Genomic DNA, 16967 nt, shown 5'->3' with positions numbered 1-16967 from the left:
CAGCCTCCCAAGTAGCTGGGATTACAGGCATCTGCCAACACGCCCAGGTAATTTTTTATATTTTTAGTAGAGACAGGTTTCGCCATGTTGGCCAAGCTGGTCTCGAACTCCTGACCTCAAGTGATCTGCCCGCCTCAGTCTCCCAAAGTGATGGGATTACAGGTGTGAGCCACCATGCCCAGCCTCAAATGTCTTCTAATAAGTGTAAGCCAAGCACTTTAATAAAATGCCAATTTGTTTTATCCATTTACTCCTTCTTCAGTCATCTCTTCCTTTGGGCAGTCTCTAAAAATGTCAATACCTGAAGGAGCTTGACTTCTGCCTTTTGATATGCTAAATTCCCTCTCAAATGACAGCAAATTGAGTTTTTTGTTTAATCTATACATAATTTCCCTATAAATTAAAAAAATGTTGTTCCCCTGTTGGCTGTCCATCTGAATGACACCAGCCTCTCTGGCCAACAGAAAAAGAATATCCTACGACTACCTGTGGCCGCTCCAGGTTCCTCCTCTAGTACCACACTTGCAGAAATGAGTACCAAAGGACAAGAGCTTGGTCATAACCCTCTTTCACCAGAGGTACCGTTCACTTACCTGCAATACTTCCCCATCACCTGAACCACCTGTCTCAAAAGTATGACTGAAGAATAAAAGAGCACCAGGACCAGAGAGGCACAGAATGGAGCTTCCAACAGCGTGGCAACCCCAAGGGCCGCCCCTCCCCCCCACCTAGTGCCATTTCTCACTTTGGCCTTACCTCGCTGGGTCTGGGTAAATTGGGTGCTCTCTGGATCCTGCTCCATCATAACGGGATAATGAAATGAGGGAAGATTCCAGCAGCCTCCTAGCAGAGATTAAAAAAATGGCAATAATCCCTGTCAATTACCAACTCAGGTCATTCATAAGGAAAAACGGGGGAGAGATACACAACTTCCCCCTTTTGCAGCCAGCTAATGCCTGTTATCTGAGATCACACCCTTCTACAAGCTAAGTAGGTAGAGACATAAATAAATGAAGAGCTGCAGAGCTCCCACACTGGACATGACCACTGCATTCTGCTGAATACTGCTCTTCAATGAGAAATGAACAAGTGCTTCAGAGACATGATCTTCTTTCTATTTGCAGTATTTCCAGTAGACAAATAGAAGGTTCGGATCAACACAGGAGGGAAAAATTAGGCACACACAGAAATTATCACATAGTGCTAACATTTATCTTGGTGTTCGGTTCCTCCATGCCATCATCATCCACATCCACTTACTGTCTATCCATTCTGCTCTGCCCACGCTCTTTTGTGAGAATGAGTACTCCTCAGATATATAACTGTAATATATCTATTAAAAATATAAATATATATAAGAGTACCTCACAGGCTCTCAACTGACAACTTTTACTTATATAATCTAGCCCAATCACAAATTCAACTGATCATATGTGATACATACATTTTATTGAACACTTTTTTTGATGCCAGGTAATAGGTAATATACTGAGCACTTCATATGTATTTCTTTGTTTAAACCTCACCACAAGCTAGAAAGGTAGGTATGACTACATACATGAGAACACTGGGCCCAGAAGTTAAAGTATTTCACTCTGTGGCACGTAACTATTAAGAGATAGTGACAGGACTCCAGGGAAGGCCTGTCTTAACTCCAAAATGCCTCAAACCTCTATTTTGTACTGCAGGACCTTCCAGGGTCCAGGCAGGAAGCAAGTGCGTATGTATTCACTATGATCAATGGAGACTGACAAACAGGAAGGTCTATGGCCCATCGTTCACCTCCAGCCAATTGTTACCAAGCTAGAATATAGGCTCAGTGTTGCTGGCTTTTCCTATATTTTAAGGAAAGCCAGAAATGTGGACTTTTGCGTAAAATCTCCTGATTGTTAAATTTTAGCTATAACTTTTTAAAAATTTTTTAATTTTTTTTATAAGGGCCAGTTAGAACACAAATGATAAACATGGCCCAGGGGCTCCCTGGTTTGCCATGTCTGACATGGTGCTTCCCAACTCATATGTGCCTTGGCAGCCAATCAAGCTCCTGCCCCAGAACATGTTTCAAAGGAAATGGTCTCAGAGAGAACGCATATTCTTCCTCTCCAGCAGCATCTTGCCTGCCATTCCTAGGAACAGGTCCCCGGCTCCCTGCCAGACTCTTCTTTAAAGCAGATCTGCAGGATAAGGACAGCAGCTACCAATCTTTTCCAATGGATTTAATTCAATTCACTGTTATTAAAACCAGCTGGCTTTAGGTATAGTCATGTGCAGTCACTTTATTCCAGCAACTGGCCCACTGCAGTATTTCCCTAACTGCCTGGGTAAGAGACATAGCAAAGGCCCTAACAACCTGGCTTGCAACCTTTCCTGTCCAGGACAACCAACGGTCAAGTAATGTTTTCTCTCTAGACAAGGCCTATATCCCCACACTTAAGACACTTGTAACAATCCTGCCATTGAACAGAGAGAACACAATGTAACCAATGAGGAAGACAGGAAAGCAATAAAATACATCTCTCTGGTTGAAAGACTGAATCTACAGTAACATCACTATGGTTCCAGTGGCAGAAATGCTGTTTCATCAATTCCAAGACACACTTTTCACCTTTTAATGTGTCTGAGGTTGGGATGTATTTTACAATTGTGTGACACAGTTTAATTGGCAGGAATTTTTTTTTTTTTTTTTTTTTTTTTTTTTTTTAAGAGACAGAGTCTGGCTATGTTGCCCAGGCTGGTCTCAAACTCCTAGCCTCAAGTGAATCTTCCTGCCTCAGCCTCCCAGAGTCCTGAGATTACAGCCATAAGTAACTGTGCCTGTCCACTGGCAGGATTTTTTTTTCATGATTTCATAGGAACACAAAATAATGGCATGTTTTAAGTCTTTGAAATACAGAATGTGTGGGATAGGTAGGGGTAGTGAGAGATACATAGTCTGGAGAAAAATGAAAAGCAAAATTTTGAGAAGAGTATTCAGGTCATGTATGCCATCTTATATAGTACTTATTTATCATTAACAAACCAGTTCTTCAGGAACTGGGTGTGAGTTGAAGAATGGAAGCAAAGTCTGGGAGCAGCTGACTATCCTAGAATACCTAGGAAGCTTGTTCCACCCTTAAAGTGCTCTGGAGTTAGTCCTGAATGTCACCGAGTCCTTTCGTGTTATCCTCCAAGTGGTCGTACAGTAAGCTGAGGCCCTTTGGCAACCAGCATCTTCCATAGTGACGAAAATACACCCTTCTTGGCTGGGCGTGGTGGCTCATGCCTGTAATCCCAGCACTTTGGGAGGCCAGACGGGTGAACTGCCTGAGCTCAAGAGTTCAAGACCAGCCTGGGCAACATGATGAGACTCCATCTCTACTAAAATACAAAAAATTAGCCAGGCGTGGTCGTGCGTGCCTGTAATCCCAGCTACTTGGGAGGCTGAGGCACGAGAATCGCATGAACCTGGGAGGCAGAGGTTGCAGTGAGCTGAGATTACACCACTGTACTCCAGCCTGGGCAACAGAGTGAGACTCCATCTCAAAACAAACAAACAAACAAACAAAAATATATCCTTCTTAAGTACTTCTGCCTGGAAACTGATTACGGTAACAAAGGCAAATATTACCCCCACTCTGCTAAAGCAATGACAGTACTGAGTGAGATGAGATGATTTATTAGGAATGCTGTAAAGGAGATTCCTGATCTGAAGGGTTTGCATTAGATAACTTCAGTTTTAGTGACTCCATTTTTATTTTTTATTTTTTGAGACGGGGGTCTCACTCTGTCACCCAGGTTGGAGTGTAGTGGTGCAATCTTGGCTCACTGCAATCTCAGCCTCCCAGGTTCAAGTGATTCTCCTGCCTCAGTTTCTTGAGTAGCTGGGATTACAACAGGCATGTGCCACCACACCCGGCTAATTTTTGTATTTTTAGTAGAGATGGGGTTTCACCATGTTGGTCAGGCTGGTCTCGAACTCCTGACTTTGTGATCCGCCTGCCTTGGCCTCCCAAAATGCTGGGATTACAGGTGTGAGCTAGCGTGCCGGCCTCAATGACTCCATTTTACAATCCCAAAAGTCTATTACCCACCTTAATTTCCTACCTTAATTAGGAAGACTTCTTTAAGTTGGAATAGAACCAAAATGCGAAGCTTTGTCTCTGGAGAGTCTCTGATGAGGTTCTTTTGGAACATGCATCCCCTGTGCCTACTTACTACAGAATGTGTTGGCAACATTTGCTGCCCAGACAATACAGTGGAACTGGCAAGCCACATATATATGTGACTTTACTGCTAATACACAAAAGCAGGAAAGCCAATCACCATGAATACACACATACATTGATGAAACATAAGTTCTTCATAGTTACCATACAAGTACTATCTGGAGTAAAAACAGGCTTCTCCAATTGGTGTGGAATAAAGAACTAGAGTTACTAGATGAGTAAACATCCTAGGAATGTTTAGCACCATTCCTAGGAACCTCAAAGAAAGATCTTTCTTTCCAGTGTTAGCCTGTTATAGAGAGCCGTCAACAGTAAATGGTAGGAGAAAACTGAGTGCGATGGTAGTTCTGCACATTCTGCTGTGACCACCACAAATTTGACTTGACTTAGTCTATCACAAGAAATCAGGGAGGGCCTAGGAAGGGCTCAGCCAAGCTTGTTCAGGATTGAAGTTGCTATCACTGAAGCTGAAGAACAAAAAAATACAAAACCGCCCCCCACCCCCAAACGAATACTTCCTTGTTTTCTCTACTTGCCTGGTTCATTTTGTACATCACTGATGTCCAAGTGAGGTATACCAGGGGTTGTGCTATTTGATCCATTGGACAACAAGGGGGAAATACTACAACTTCTGCTATATAATATATAATTGTAACACACATGGATTACTCAAAAGCTTTTTTTTTTTTTTTTTGGACAGAGTTTCCCTCTTTTCCCCAGGCTGGAGTGCAATGGCGCGATTTCGGCTCACTGCAAACTCCGCCTCCTGGGTTGAAGCGATCCTCTTGCCTCAGCCTCCCGAGTAGCTAGGATTACAGGGGTCCACCACCACGCCCAGCTGATTTTTGTACTTTTAGTAAAGACAGGGTTTCACCATGTTGGCCAGGGCTGGTCTCAATCTCCTGACCTCAGGTGATCCGCCTGCCTCAGCCTCCCTAAGTGCTAGGATTACAGGCATGAGCCACCATGCCCAGCCAGAAAGCATTTTATTAATAAGGTGTTTTTTTTTTTTTTTTTTAAATCTGAAGGCCACTGCTCTATCAAACTATATATGACTTTAACAATACTAAATACTTAAAGAATAGGATAAGCTTAAATATAAAAAAAAAACTATAAGCATAGAAAAGTATACTCATATTTATATGTGTATATATATACGTACATACACATACAGAGAGAACAAAAGAGGATAATAAAGCAAATGTGGCAAAATGTTAACATTTAGGGAATGTGGGTGAAGGGTATATGGGAATCCTCTGTACTATTTTTGCAACTTTTCTGCAAGTTTGGAATTATTTCAAAATGAGAAAACAAAAACATACAACATACAAAAATGTTAAAGTAAAATACTGAAAAGAAAGAGATAGCCATTTGTTTTCAAAAGAATTACGGCCGGGCGCAAGTAATGGATGGAAAAAGCCATCAAAAATGCATATTAAGCCCTGCTAAAATCATAACAGGCACATAATTCAAGCTGTGAAATCCCTCACATTTTAAAAAGAATGCAACTATTTTTTCTTTCCCTAATTAATATTCTGAATTATTTGCAAAGAGGTTCCCTGTATCAGCTGTATTCTTGATCACTAGGAATACAATTTTTAAAATAGACAAAGAAAGCTCTGGAAAAGAAAAAAAGTGGTCGGAGCAGATCAACTGAAAGAAAAGAACCTTCACTTCATTATTTTATTTTATTTCAGTTTTTGAGACAGAGTCTCTGTCACCCAGGCTGGAGTGCGGTGGCACAATCTTGGCTAACTGCAACTTCTGCTTCCCATGCTTAAGCAATTCTCTTGCCTCAGCCGCCCAAGTAGCTGGGACTACAGGCGTGAGCCACCACGCCTGGCTAATTTTTGTATTTTTAGTAGAGACAGGATTTTACTATGTTGGCGAGGCTGGTCTTGAACTCCTGGCCTCAAGTGATCCACCCATGTCGGCCTCCCAATGTGCTGGGATTACAGGCATGCGCCACTGAGCCTGGCCCCTTCCCTTCAAATTCAATGGATATCAGGGTTGAGGTGCAGAAAGTCTGGGTACTAGTCCATATGGAATAAACAGGCTGTGGACAACTCCACCTTACTAAAAAATTATACCCTGAAGATACTCTTTTAACTGGTTGTCAGATCACAGAGAAAAATCAATATCCTAAAGCAAACAAACATGTCCGGACTTTCTCCAACTACCGGAAACAATCAATTGCTAGAACTCTCTGGCCTCTACTGTTAGGGAACGCTGGCTCCCAGAAGGTAAGATGCCACTGGTGCCCCATGCCTAATGAGTAACTTTACAGCCTGGCTTTAATGTCTGGATGGCAACTGTTATTTCCATCTAGGAGAGCCAAATCCAAATTAACAGCTTCCTTCTGCCTAGGAAATAAAATCCAGATTCCTCAGCAGCGCATTCGGTATTCAAGCTTTGCAGCCAAATGTCTCATTCCTTTTGGATATACTATATGCTCTAGTCCAGTGGTTTACAAACTTTTTGGCCCCAGGACTCCTTTAACACTCTTAAAAATTATGAGGATCCCGGTGGCTCACGCCTGTAATCCCAGCACTTCGGGAGGCCAAGATGGGCGGATCACCTGAGGTTGGGAGTTCGAGACCAGCCTGACCAACATGGAGAAACCTCGTCTCCACTAAAAAATACAAAATTAGCCAGGCATGGTGGCACATGCCTGTAATCCCAGCTACTCAGGTGGCTGAGGCAGGAGAACCGCTTGAACCCAGTAAGCAGAGGTTGCAGTGACCCAAGATGGCGCCATTGCACTCCAGCCTGGGCAACAAGAGCGAAACTCTGTCTCAAAAAAAAAAAAAAAAAAATTATGAGGCTCCAAAAGAGATTTCATTTGTATGGGTTTCCACGAGCAATATTTAATTTCAATTTTGAAATTAAAACTGAAAAAATTTTAATACACAAGCACACATTCAATTAGCCATCAGGATGATAGCCTCATTACATGTCACGGAGCCTCTAGAAAACACTATACTTGTGAAAGAATGAGAGTGAAAAACACAAAGAATGTCTCAGCATTATTATAAAAATAGTTTTGACTTTGGGGATCCATTGTTCTAGCAAACTAAACACACCCTCACTATCCCACCTACGTTATTTATCTTGGCAATTTCTTCTTTCTGGAAAGTTCCTCTTCCTTATTACTGTCTGTAAAAAGCCTTCAAAGCTCAAATACTTGACTCCTCCAGCCAGAAGTTCACCCTCTCTTCCCCAGTGCCTCAGAGCATTTTGTACCTCTCTTAAGAGGCCTTCTCAAGTCACCCAGTAACTTATGTCTTGTCTTAGCTTCTGGACTAGAAGCTACATGAAAACAGGTACTGGATCCAAGTCATCCCCATCAAAACTCACATCCTAATTAACATGTAATAGGAAACCAACAAATATCTAAGTGATGAATCAGCAGGCCTGACCAGACTTGGAAGAACAAGCAAGAAGACATATCTGATTGCCCCTCACTGGCCACAAGACTCTCAGACAAGGTTGCTAGATGCCCAAAAACTCACACTAAAACTCCTGAAGGAACAAGATTTTCAGAAATTGCTTACATCACCTTCATCCCCTCTGGTCACTTATGCTGCTCAGGTTAAAGTGCTGACATAGTTGTCCTGATAAATGCAGTGCAGTCTGGTCCCTGGGAGGCTTATTAAATCAAAAAGCCAGAGGCTGGATACTTGCCTGGGAAACTACCACTGATGTTCCTGGACTGTAAATTGCCAAAAGAGACCCCCACAAGGGAAAGAGGGCAATGTTTGCCAGGGGATGAAGGGGCAGGAGGCCAAATAAACTTGAATGCACTGTGGCTTTCTTCATTTCTGAATCTTGCTCTGCAACTCCCCGATCTCTGCCTTGGCGCATGCCTGGGTTGGGAGATGACAAGCCCTTATTCTTTGTAAAAAATAATTGTGTGTTCTGAAACGACACCTCTATTATGATTTCCAAATTGACATCTCTGCTCTAATGCAGAGGCATCCAAGCCTCCCCATTTCACACACTAGTAATTATCGTTTAAGTTATCCAACGATAGGCATTCATCTGATCGCTGCAGGGCCCCCTAGTTTGAGGGGTGCACTTAAAGCATGTGATGCAGTTGCCAGCAGAGACTGGCAGGCAATTCCTGCCCCTAATGTGGGGTGGGTCAAGGCAAGGTGGCACTGCTAAAATGCTAGTAACCTCAGGAAAAAAATAGACATACTACAGAAACACACCACAGTGCCTATAGTGTAGATCAGTCTTATTTTAGCATTATCAAATATAAACAATTCACAGAGTGCAAAACAATGCTTTTCACCAGAAATGCTTAAAAACATCTTTATAAAACATTAATGTACTCCCCAGTGCCTCTGGGCAGTGAGCAATAGATGGCAAAACATGAGAGCACAACATAGTCACAGATAGCAAAAGGGAAGAGGCTGGAAACAGAATGTATACATAATGTGCAATCATGTATCTAGCATTACAAAAGTCTTGTCTGAAAAGTCAGCCAGTTCCCCCTGGGAACATATGACCTCTGCTAACTGTCTGGTGGGTAGTTATTTTTAATACATTTGTAAGATGACTGGTTGGCACTATGCTTAGCTCGTATATACCCTCAACACATTACACTATAGTTATAAGACTTGAATGTATAATAAAAACTCACTTTTGTTAGCGAGTAAACTCAAAGACTCAAGTCAATCTACATGGACATCTTTACTTAGTATCCAAATCCATTTCTCTGGGAGATTTGGGAGGTCTGCTCACAGACCACAGACTTTTTTTTTTAACCCGGAATTTAGCATCAGAGGCTTTTCACCAGAGGATGAGTAAGACCAAATCTGTTAAAAAAAAAAAAAAAAGGTCCACAGCTAGTTTTGATGCCACATGCACACATGCCCCCCACATGCAACAGGTGGGATATATAGGTTTAGACTTTAAGAGGCAGTGCATCCTAATTCACTGATTTCCCCCTGGAATTTATAGAATTCCATAATGTTGAATTCTTAGCTAATTTTATTCAGAAGCACAGACAAATCCTTAAACACCAACCTCCAGGCCAACTAAGTCTACAAAGAATATACTGGTAGAATCATTTATTGCTGTGATACTAGCAAGCCTGTGAAGGTCTTAAAAAACATTTTTTCACATCCACATTTCTGATCTGAAACTTTAAAAACCCTTGACCAAGGCCATTCATTAAGAAGTGACAGGCCCTTGACCCTGGTATACTGCAAACACTATATAATAGGAAGTAAAATCTTAGGACCAATATCAGAAAGGCAAAGCGAGTTAGTACGTGAAGCCTCAAGAGAACGAGGGAAAAGCAAAGCACAGTGTGCTGGGCTATTTATTAACCAGAGGCAAAGAGGCCAATTTCCCAGCTCATATCTGTCCATGGAATGAGGTTTCTAGAATTTGCAGAAATATGAGGGCAGAGACTACAACTGGGACCCCAAACAATCCACTGTTAGCCCTTGAGTTAACATGAAGCTCAGAGTACAATCACTTTTCTTATATCCAAGGTTCATTCTGAGCTGCTTCTCTTAGTGACATCTGATTTCACTGATTCGTCTGTGGGGATGTACTACTTGCCCTTCCACCCTGATCTTGATTTCAGCAACCACCCTGTTTCCTTTTGGACTCAGCATTTGACTCTACTGAAATAATTTCTCCACCATTTCCTCTGTCTAGACAACATGAAATTGTCATAAATGACACCTAAAGTACAATTAGTAGAGAAACTGCAATTTCCACTCTCCTCCCCCGTTCCCAAAAAGATTGGCACATTAACGTCCTCCAGCACGTCAATCAATACTACCCTGAGGAGGATTAACTCTGTACAGTCTGGAAGCCATTCAATTCCCAGCTTGCTAAAAATTATGCATTCCCCCCGCCCCGTACTATAATTAGAACATGTAAATTGCCTTCTTTTTACTAGCACTAATGGCTATAATCTCAGAGTTCTGAATGCCTGCTAAATCGATACCTGTGTAAAAAGTCCTTACAAACACCACTTTAACCAGCTGCGCTTTATTTAGAAAAATCAGAGACAAAAGACAAAAGGTAAGGCAGAAGAGGAGAGAAGCAATGAGAGAAAGGAATGACGCAAGACAACCAGAACCAGGCAGTACTATTAACTATTGTAAGATGGTTTGAACCCACTGACAATTCCTTATGAGATGTCATATTTTTATTTATATATTTATGTTTGAGACAGAGTTTCGCTCTTGTTGCCCAGGCTGGAGTGCAATGGCACGATCTAGGCTCACTGCAACCTACGCCTCCTGATTTCAAGCAATTATCCTGCCTCAGCCTCCCAAGTAGCTGGGATTACAGAGATGTGCCACCATGCCCTGCTAATTTTGTATTTTTAGTAGAGACAGGGTTTCACCATGTTGGCCAGGCTGGTCTCAAACTCCTGACCTCGGGTGATCCGCCCATCTTGGCCTCCCAAAGTGCTGGGATTACAGGCGTGAGCCACCGCGCCCAGCCTAATGTCATATTTTTAAAACCCAGCAAGATCAAAGGACAACAAATCATGAAATAATTTACCAGTGCTTTTCAAGGGGAGTGGGATGCCCCCCAGAAATGTGGCAATATCTGCTGACATTTTTGGTTGTTGCTTCTGGGTGCTAGAGCACGACTGGCATGTGATAGGTGAAGACCAGGAATGGTGCTAAACATTCTGCCATGCACAGGACAGCCTCCCATGGTGAGGAATTATCCAGCCCCAAATGTCAATAGTGCTGCTGTTATAAAACCTTCTGATATATCTTAGTGGTCTGAGACTAACCAAGAAAACTCTGAGTAACTAAAATATGAGGCAATTTAGTGTTTGAGCCTTAGAATCAGACAGATTGCAGTTTAAATTCCATCTTGTGTCACCTACTAGCTGTGAGACCGTGGGCAAGTTCATTATCCTCTGCTTCCACATTTGAGGGGAAATCCCTTTTAAGTAAGAACCTGTGTCAAGTACAGTAGCCAGTACACAGTCTAATAAACAGCCATTATTTTTTTCTTCCTTAGATTACAGCTCCCAAAATATCTGTAGGGAGTATGATGCCCTCTGTCCACTCAAGTCACTATGCCTAAAAAGGTACTTTGTCAGAAAGAAAGACATGTTGAAGAAGGGTGAATACTATAAAGGTATAAACAGGGGCACCTGAGCCCTGAGAATCACATGCACCCCATCCACATAAACCAACAAGAACAGTCAAGTATCCATCTACCAACCTATGTGTTGGTCCATCCAATCAGTGATTCAAACAGAAATACTGAATGCCGTCTGTTGCTTATATATATTAGTACTATGTAAAATATAGATGTGGGCTGGGCATGATGTCTCACGCCTGTAACCCAGCACTTTGGGAGGCTGAGGCAAGAGGATACCTTGAGCCCAGGAGTTCGAGACCAGCTCGGTCAACATAGGGAGACCTCATCTCTACAAGAAATTTAAAAATTGGCTGGGCATGATGGCACATGCCTACAGTCTCAGCTACTTGGGAGGCTGAGGCAGGAGGATTGCTTGGGCCATGGAGGTTGAGGCTGCAGTGAGCTGAGATCATATCACTGCATTCCAGCCTGGGCGACCAACTGAAACCCTGTTTCAAAAATAAAAAAAATAAATAGGCCAGGCACGGTGGCTCACACCACACTTTGGGAGGTCAAGGTTGGTAGATCACCTGAGGTCAGGAGTTCAAGACCAGCTGAGCCACGTTGCAAAGGGCGAAATCTTGTCTCTACTAAAAATACAAAAACTTAGCTGGGTCAAGGCTGGGCACAGTGGCTCATGCCTGTAATCCCAGCACTTTGGACGGCCGAAGTGGGTGGATCACTTGAGGTCAGGAGTTTGAGACCAGCCTGACCAACACAGTGAAACCCTGTCTCTATCAAAAATACAAAAATTAGCCGGGAGTGGTGGGACATGCCTGTAGTCCCAGCTACTCTGGTGGCTGAGGCAGAAGAATCATTTGAATCCGGGAGGCGGAGGTTGCAGTGACCTGAGATGGTGCCATTGCACTCCAACCTGGGCAACAGAGCAAGACTCCGTCTCAAAAAAAAAAAAAAAAATTAGCCGGCATGGTGGCAGGTGCCTATAATTCCAGCTACTTGTGAGGCTGAGGCAGGAGAACTGCTTGAAACCAAGGGGCAGAGGTTGCAGTAAGCAGAAATCATTCCATTGCACTCCAGCCTGGGTGACAGAGCAAGACTCTGTCTCAAAAAATAAATAAATAGGCCAGGTGCGGTAGCTCACACCTGCAATCTCAGCACTTTGGGAGGTCGAGGCGGGCAGATCACCTGAGGTCGGGAGTTCAAGACCAGCCTGACCAACATGGAGAAACCCCATCTCTACTAAAAATACAAAATTAACTGGGCATGGTGGAATATGCCTGTAATCCCAGCTACTCCAGAAGCTGAGGCAGGAGAATCGCTTGAACCTGGGAGGCAGAGGTTGCGGTGACCTGAGATCGTGCTGTTTGCACTCCAGTCTGGGCAACAAGAGTGAAACACCGGCTCAAAAATAACTAAACTAAACTAAACTAAAATATGGCCCATCCAAAGATGGCTCCAAAGAAACATCCTCTTGGTATTCTCACCCTTGTGTGGTCCCCTCCCACACTGAATCTAGACTGCTCTATCAGTAGCTTTAATCAAGAGAATGCATCAAGCTGTGCCAATTCTGGGCCTACCGTTTTAAGAGAACTGGCAGCTTCCGTTTCCTTCCTTTTAGAACTGTCACTTTTGGAAACCTTAAGCTGCTATGTAAGAAGTCTGTCCCTGTCATCTATATAGCAAGAAATATAAAAAACAATTAAAATTTAAAAAAAAAAAAAAAGAGAGAGAAGCCTGGCCACTCTCGAGAGGCCACGTGGAGAGAAGAGCCCCTGAGTCTACATGGCAAGGAAGAGAGACCCAGTTTATTCTAACTGGGCCTCCAGATGACTCTAGTGAAAACCCAAGGAAGACCAGCAGAAGAACTTTCCAACTGAGCCCAGTCTACCCCCTCCCCCAATAAAAAAAAATCATGAAAGCTAACTGAATCGGTTTTAAGTCACTAAGTTTTGGAGTGTGGTTTGTTATACACCAATATGTGAACAAAGTAATTCCTTATCTTTGTAAAACTTTCAAGCTAGGCACAACAGCAACATTAGAACTAACTCCATGAGGTTAGTTTACAGCCAAAATCACATCTCTCCTCGAAGGAACCTTGGCTACCAAGGCATTTGAAAACAGATCATAATAAAGCAAGTGTAAACTTGATCACTGTTTCTAAAGCATAAGGCCCCTGTATTAGTCAGAAGAGTCAATGTTCATTTAGAAAGACTTGCGCTCATTCCTATCTCAAGGCTCTCCATCTTTCTGAAACACACTTCTCCCCTGGGTGGCTCCCTTTCAAGGTAGAAAATGGTCCTAGAATTTGAGAAATTAAGGCTATTTGTGCTCCCTTCCTTATCAAAGAAGCAGGAGGCCAGGAGCAGTTGCTCACTCCTGTAATCCCCGCACTTTGGGAAGTCAAGGCGGGAGGATCACTGGAAGCCAGGAGTTCGAGACCAGCCTAGGTAATACAGCAAGACCCCTTTCTACTACAAATACAAAAATTAGCCAGGTGTGGGGGCATGCACCTGTAATCCCAACTACTTGGGAAGCTGAAGCAGGAAAACTGCTTGAACCCAGGAGGTGGAGGTTACAGTGAGCCGAGATCACGCCACTGTACTCCAGCCTAGGTGACAGAGTGAGACTCTGTCTCCGGGGGGAAAAAAAAAAAAAAAAAGGTAACCTATGGAATGGGAGAAAATATTTGCTAACCATATATCAGATAAATGTTTAATGTCCATGATATATGGGGAACTCCTACAACTCAATAACCAAAAAACCCCACAAATAACCATACTAAACAATGGACCAAAGACTTGCATGCACATTTCTCTAATAATGATATACAAATGGTCAACAAGCATATGAGAAGATGCTCAATATGACTAATTATTACGGAAATGCAAATCAAAACCACAATTATTTATCGCCTCACACCTGTTAGGATGACCACTATAAAAAGAAAAAGAAAAAACAGGAAATAACAAGTGCTGACAAGGATATGAAGAAGTTGGAACCCTCATGCACTGTTGGTAGGATTGTAAAATGGTTCAGCTGCTATGGAAAACAGTATGGAGGTTCCTCAAATAATTAAAAATAGAACTACCATATGTCCAGCAATTCCACTTCTGGTTATATATCTAAAAGAACTGAAAACAGGATCTTGAAGAGATATTTGCACACCCATGTTCACTGCAGCATTTTTCAAAATAGCCAAAATGTGGAAGCAGCCTAAATGTCCATCAGTAGATGAATGGATAAAGAAAATGTGGTATATACATAGAATGGAATATTATTCAGCCTTTGAAAAGAAGGAAATTATGATCATATACATACAACTTTTTCTTTTCTTTTCTTTTCTTTTTTTTTTTTTTGAGATGGAGTCTCACTTTGTCGGCTAGGTTGGAGTGCAGTGGTGCGGTCTCGGCTCGCTGCCACCTCCACCTCCAGGTTCAAGCGATTCTCCTGCCTCAGCCTCCTAAGTAGCTGGGATTGCAGGTGCCCACCACCGCACTCGGCTAAGTTTTGTATTTTTAGTACAGATGGAGTTTCACCATGTTGGCCAGCGTGGTCTCGAACCCCTGACCTCAAGTGATCCGCCTGCCTTGGGACTCCCAAAGTGCTGGGATTACAGGTGTGAGCCACTGCACCCAGCCACTATGACATATTAATAAATGATCCTTAAGGACATTATGCTAAGTGAAATAACCCAACCATAAAAAGACAAATACTGCAAGATTCCATTAATAAGAGGTATCTAAAGTGATCAAATTCACAGAAACAGAAAGTAGAGTGGTGGCTGCCAGGGGGTTGTGGGAGGGGGAAAAGGAGTCATTCAAAGGATACAGTTTCAGTCACACAAGACGAAGAGGTTCTAGAGATCTATTGAACAATAATATGTACTGTACACTTTTAAAATTGTTAAAAGGGTAAATCTATGTTGTTTTCTACCACAGACACACTTACACGAAGATAAAAAGGGTTACATTAGCCAACAGAACAAAGAAAGGATAAATGCCACCTGGATGAGGGGAAATGACCCAAGGGGACAACAAGGAGACAGAGGCAGTAGAAGCTGGGTTACCTTTGTGTAGGGGAGGAAAAAAGCAGAAGAGGCAAAAAGATTCACACGTACCCTCTGATGCAGCAAAGGAAAAGGGCACAATGTTAACAAGCTGCAATTCTCTTTCTATGACAAGGTCATACTTTCAGCCTCTGATTTCTTTATTATTACAATTTTCTACTCCTGCTCTGATTTTAATTTCCTGGCAAGTGACACCCAAGTCATGCAGCCTTTTCACTGGAACCCACCACTCTGTCCAAGGTACTCTGCAAAAGGTGCAGGCATTCTTCTCCAAGATTTTACATAGTCCATTTACATAATCCAAAAGAATGTTGCTCTCATACTGCATAATCTAGCATAACGGAGATCTGCTCACTAAAGTGAGCCTCATCCAGCAAATAAGCTTGGAACCTCCATTTTCCCCCTTTGGAAACAGAGGAGGAGTTTGTTAATTGTTGCTATTTAAAAATCAGGCAGCTTCTCAGGTGAGGGGGCTGTCAGCATGTCAGCCTACAGCAAGCAGGGGGAGCCCCTGTGGGTGAATTAGGATGGGTGGGGTGGTGGAGCGGGTACTGCAATGACCAGTGACTCCCCCTGGTGGAGCCAAGTGGTAGGGCACTTAGGAAATATTTACCCACACCTAACCATCAACACTTTTTGCTTGAGCTAATGCAAATGGCCAAGTACACAAAATTGGATTTAAGTAGAAAACATGACATCAGCCTAGCATAGACTAAGGCATCAAGAAAGTCCATGCCTTGATGAAAGGGGCTGCTGTCCTACTCAATTCCTGCTGAGTGTTATGCGGGAACGTGAGCTAGTTTTTTCAACAGAATCCAGATATCTGAATTGATGTGGAAAAAAAAAAATCCAAATTTTTAGAAATACTGTGAGGCAAACAAACATACTTGAGGACTATTTTGCAATCTCTGGGTTAATGTAACAATAGGCCCACCCATGAAAGCAAAATTTGCTCACACAAACATGCTGTTGGGAATGCTTCCAAGAAAGAGCAGAAATAAGATGTACTGAATCCTGCTCCCATCCCCCAACCACTCAATAAATGTGTAAGAAATCCAGAAGGAGGAGAGGATGCTACCTGCACAGTTCTAATAGGCTGGGACCAATTACAATAAGCAAAATATGTTATGCAAACAGAACCCCATACACCTGGTGTCATTGTCTTGGAAAAACCTCCAATGCACCCTTTAGAGCACTACTCTGAATAGATACAGTAGAGAAGGAGATCTGAAGGGGGAAGAATGAGTACACGGGAAATTGCTCCCAGCGTATTTTCAGCACATATACAGACTTCACTGTAGTCCGCAAGTGCTCCAACACCCTGAGCTGACAGAAGCGATTACATCTTTTCATGTTTCAGGGTGTATACAAAGCACACAGCAGGCACTATACCATTCAGCCCCAGAGAGAGGAATGATGAGGGATAATTTAGATCAGCCTAGCAGGTGCTAGCATGACCTGCATTGGGGGAAGGGCTGCCTGCCAAGCATACTGCCTGGAGGATCTGGAGGCTCATGCCCTCCCAACCAGGGCAAGCCTCCTCATTTGCACACGATTCCCAAGAAAGACAGAAAGTGAGGCTGGAGAACCTTGCCTCA

General features: G+C 42.8%; 1 protein-coding gene across 1 annotated transcript in view; it reads right to left on the bottom strand.

Annotated features, from left to right (window-relative positions):
* AMBRA1 (autophagy and beclin 1 regulator 1) overlaps positions 1-16967 on the bottom strand; it is a 198534-nt gene that overhangs the window by 119268 nt on the left and 62299 nt on the right. The window contains exon 9 of the mRNA XM_025357274.1: positions 757-843. Within this exon, the coding sequence (XP_025213059.1) occupies positions 757-843 (87 nt within the window). The remainder of the gene's footprint in view (positions 1-756; positions 844-16967) is intronic.

The sequence above is a fragment of the Theropithecus gelada genome, chromosome 14 (assembly GCF_003255815.1).
Source record: "Theropithecus gelada isolate Dixy chromosome 14, Tgel_1.0, whole genome shotgun sequence".
Classification (NCBI taxonomy): Eukaryota; Metazoa; Chordata; class Mammalia; order Primates; family Cercopithecidae; genus Theropithecus; species Theropithecus gelada.
Note: the sequence above shows the minus strand (reverse complement) of the source record. Positions and strands in the feature narration are given on the sequence as shown.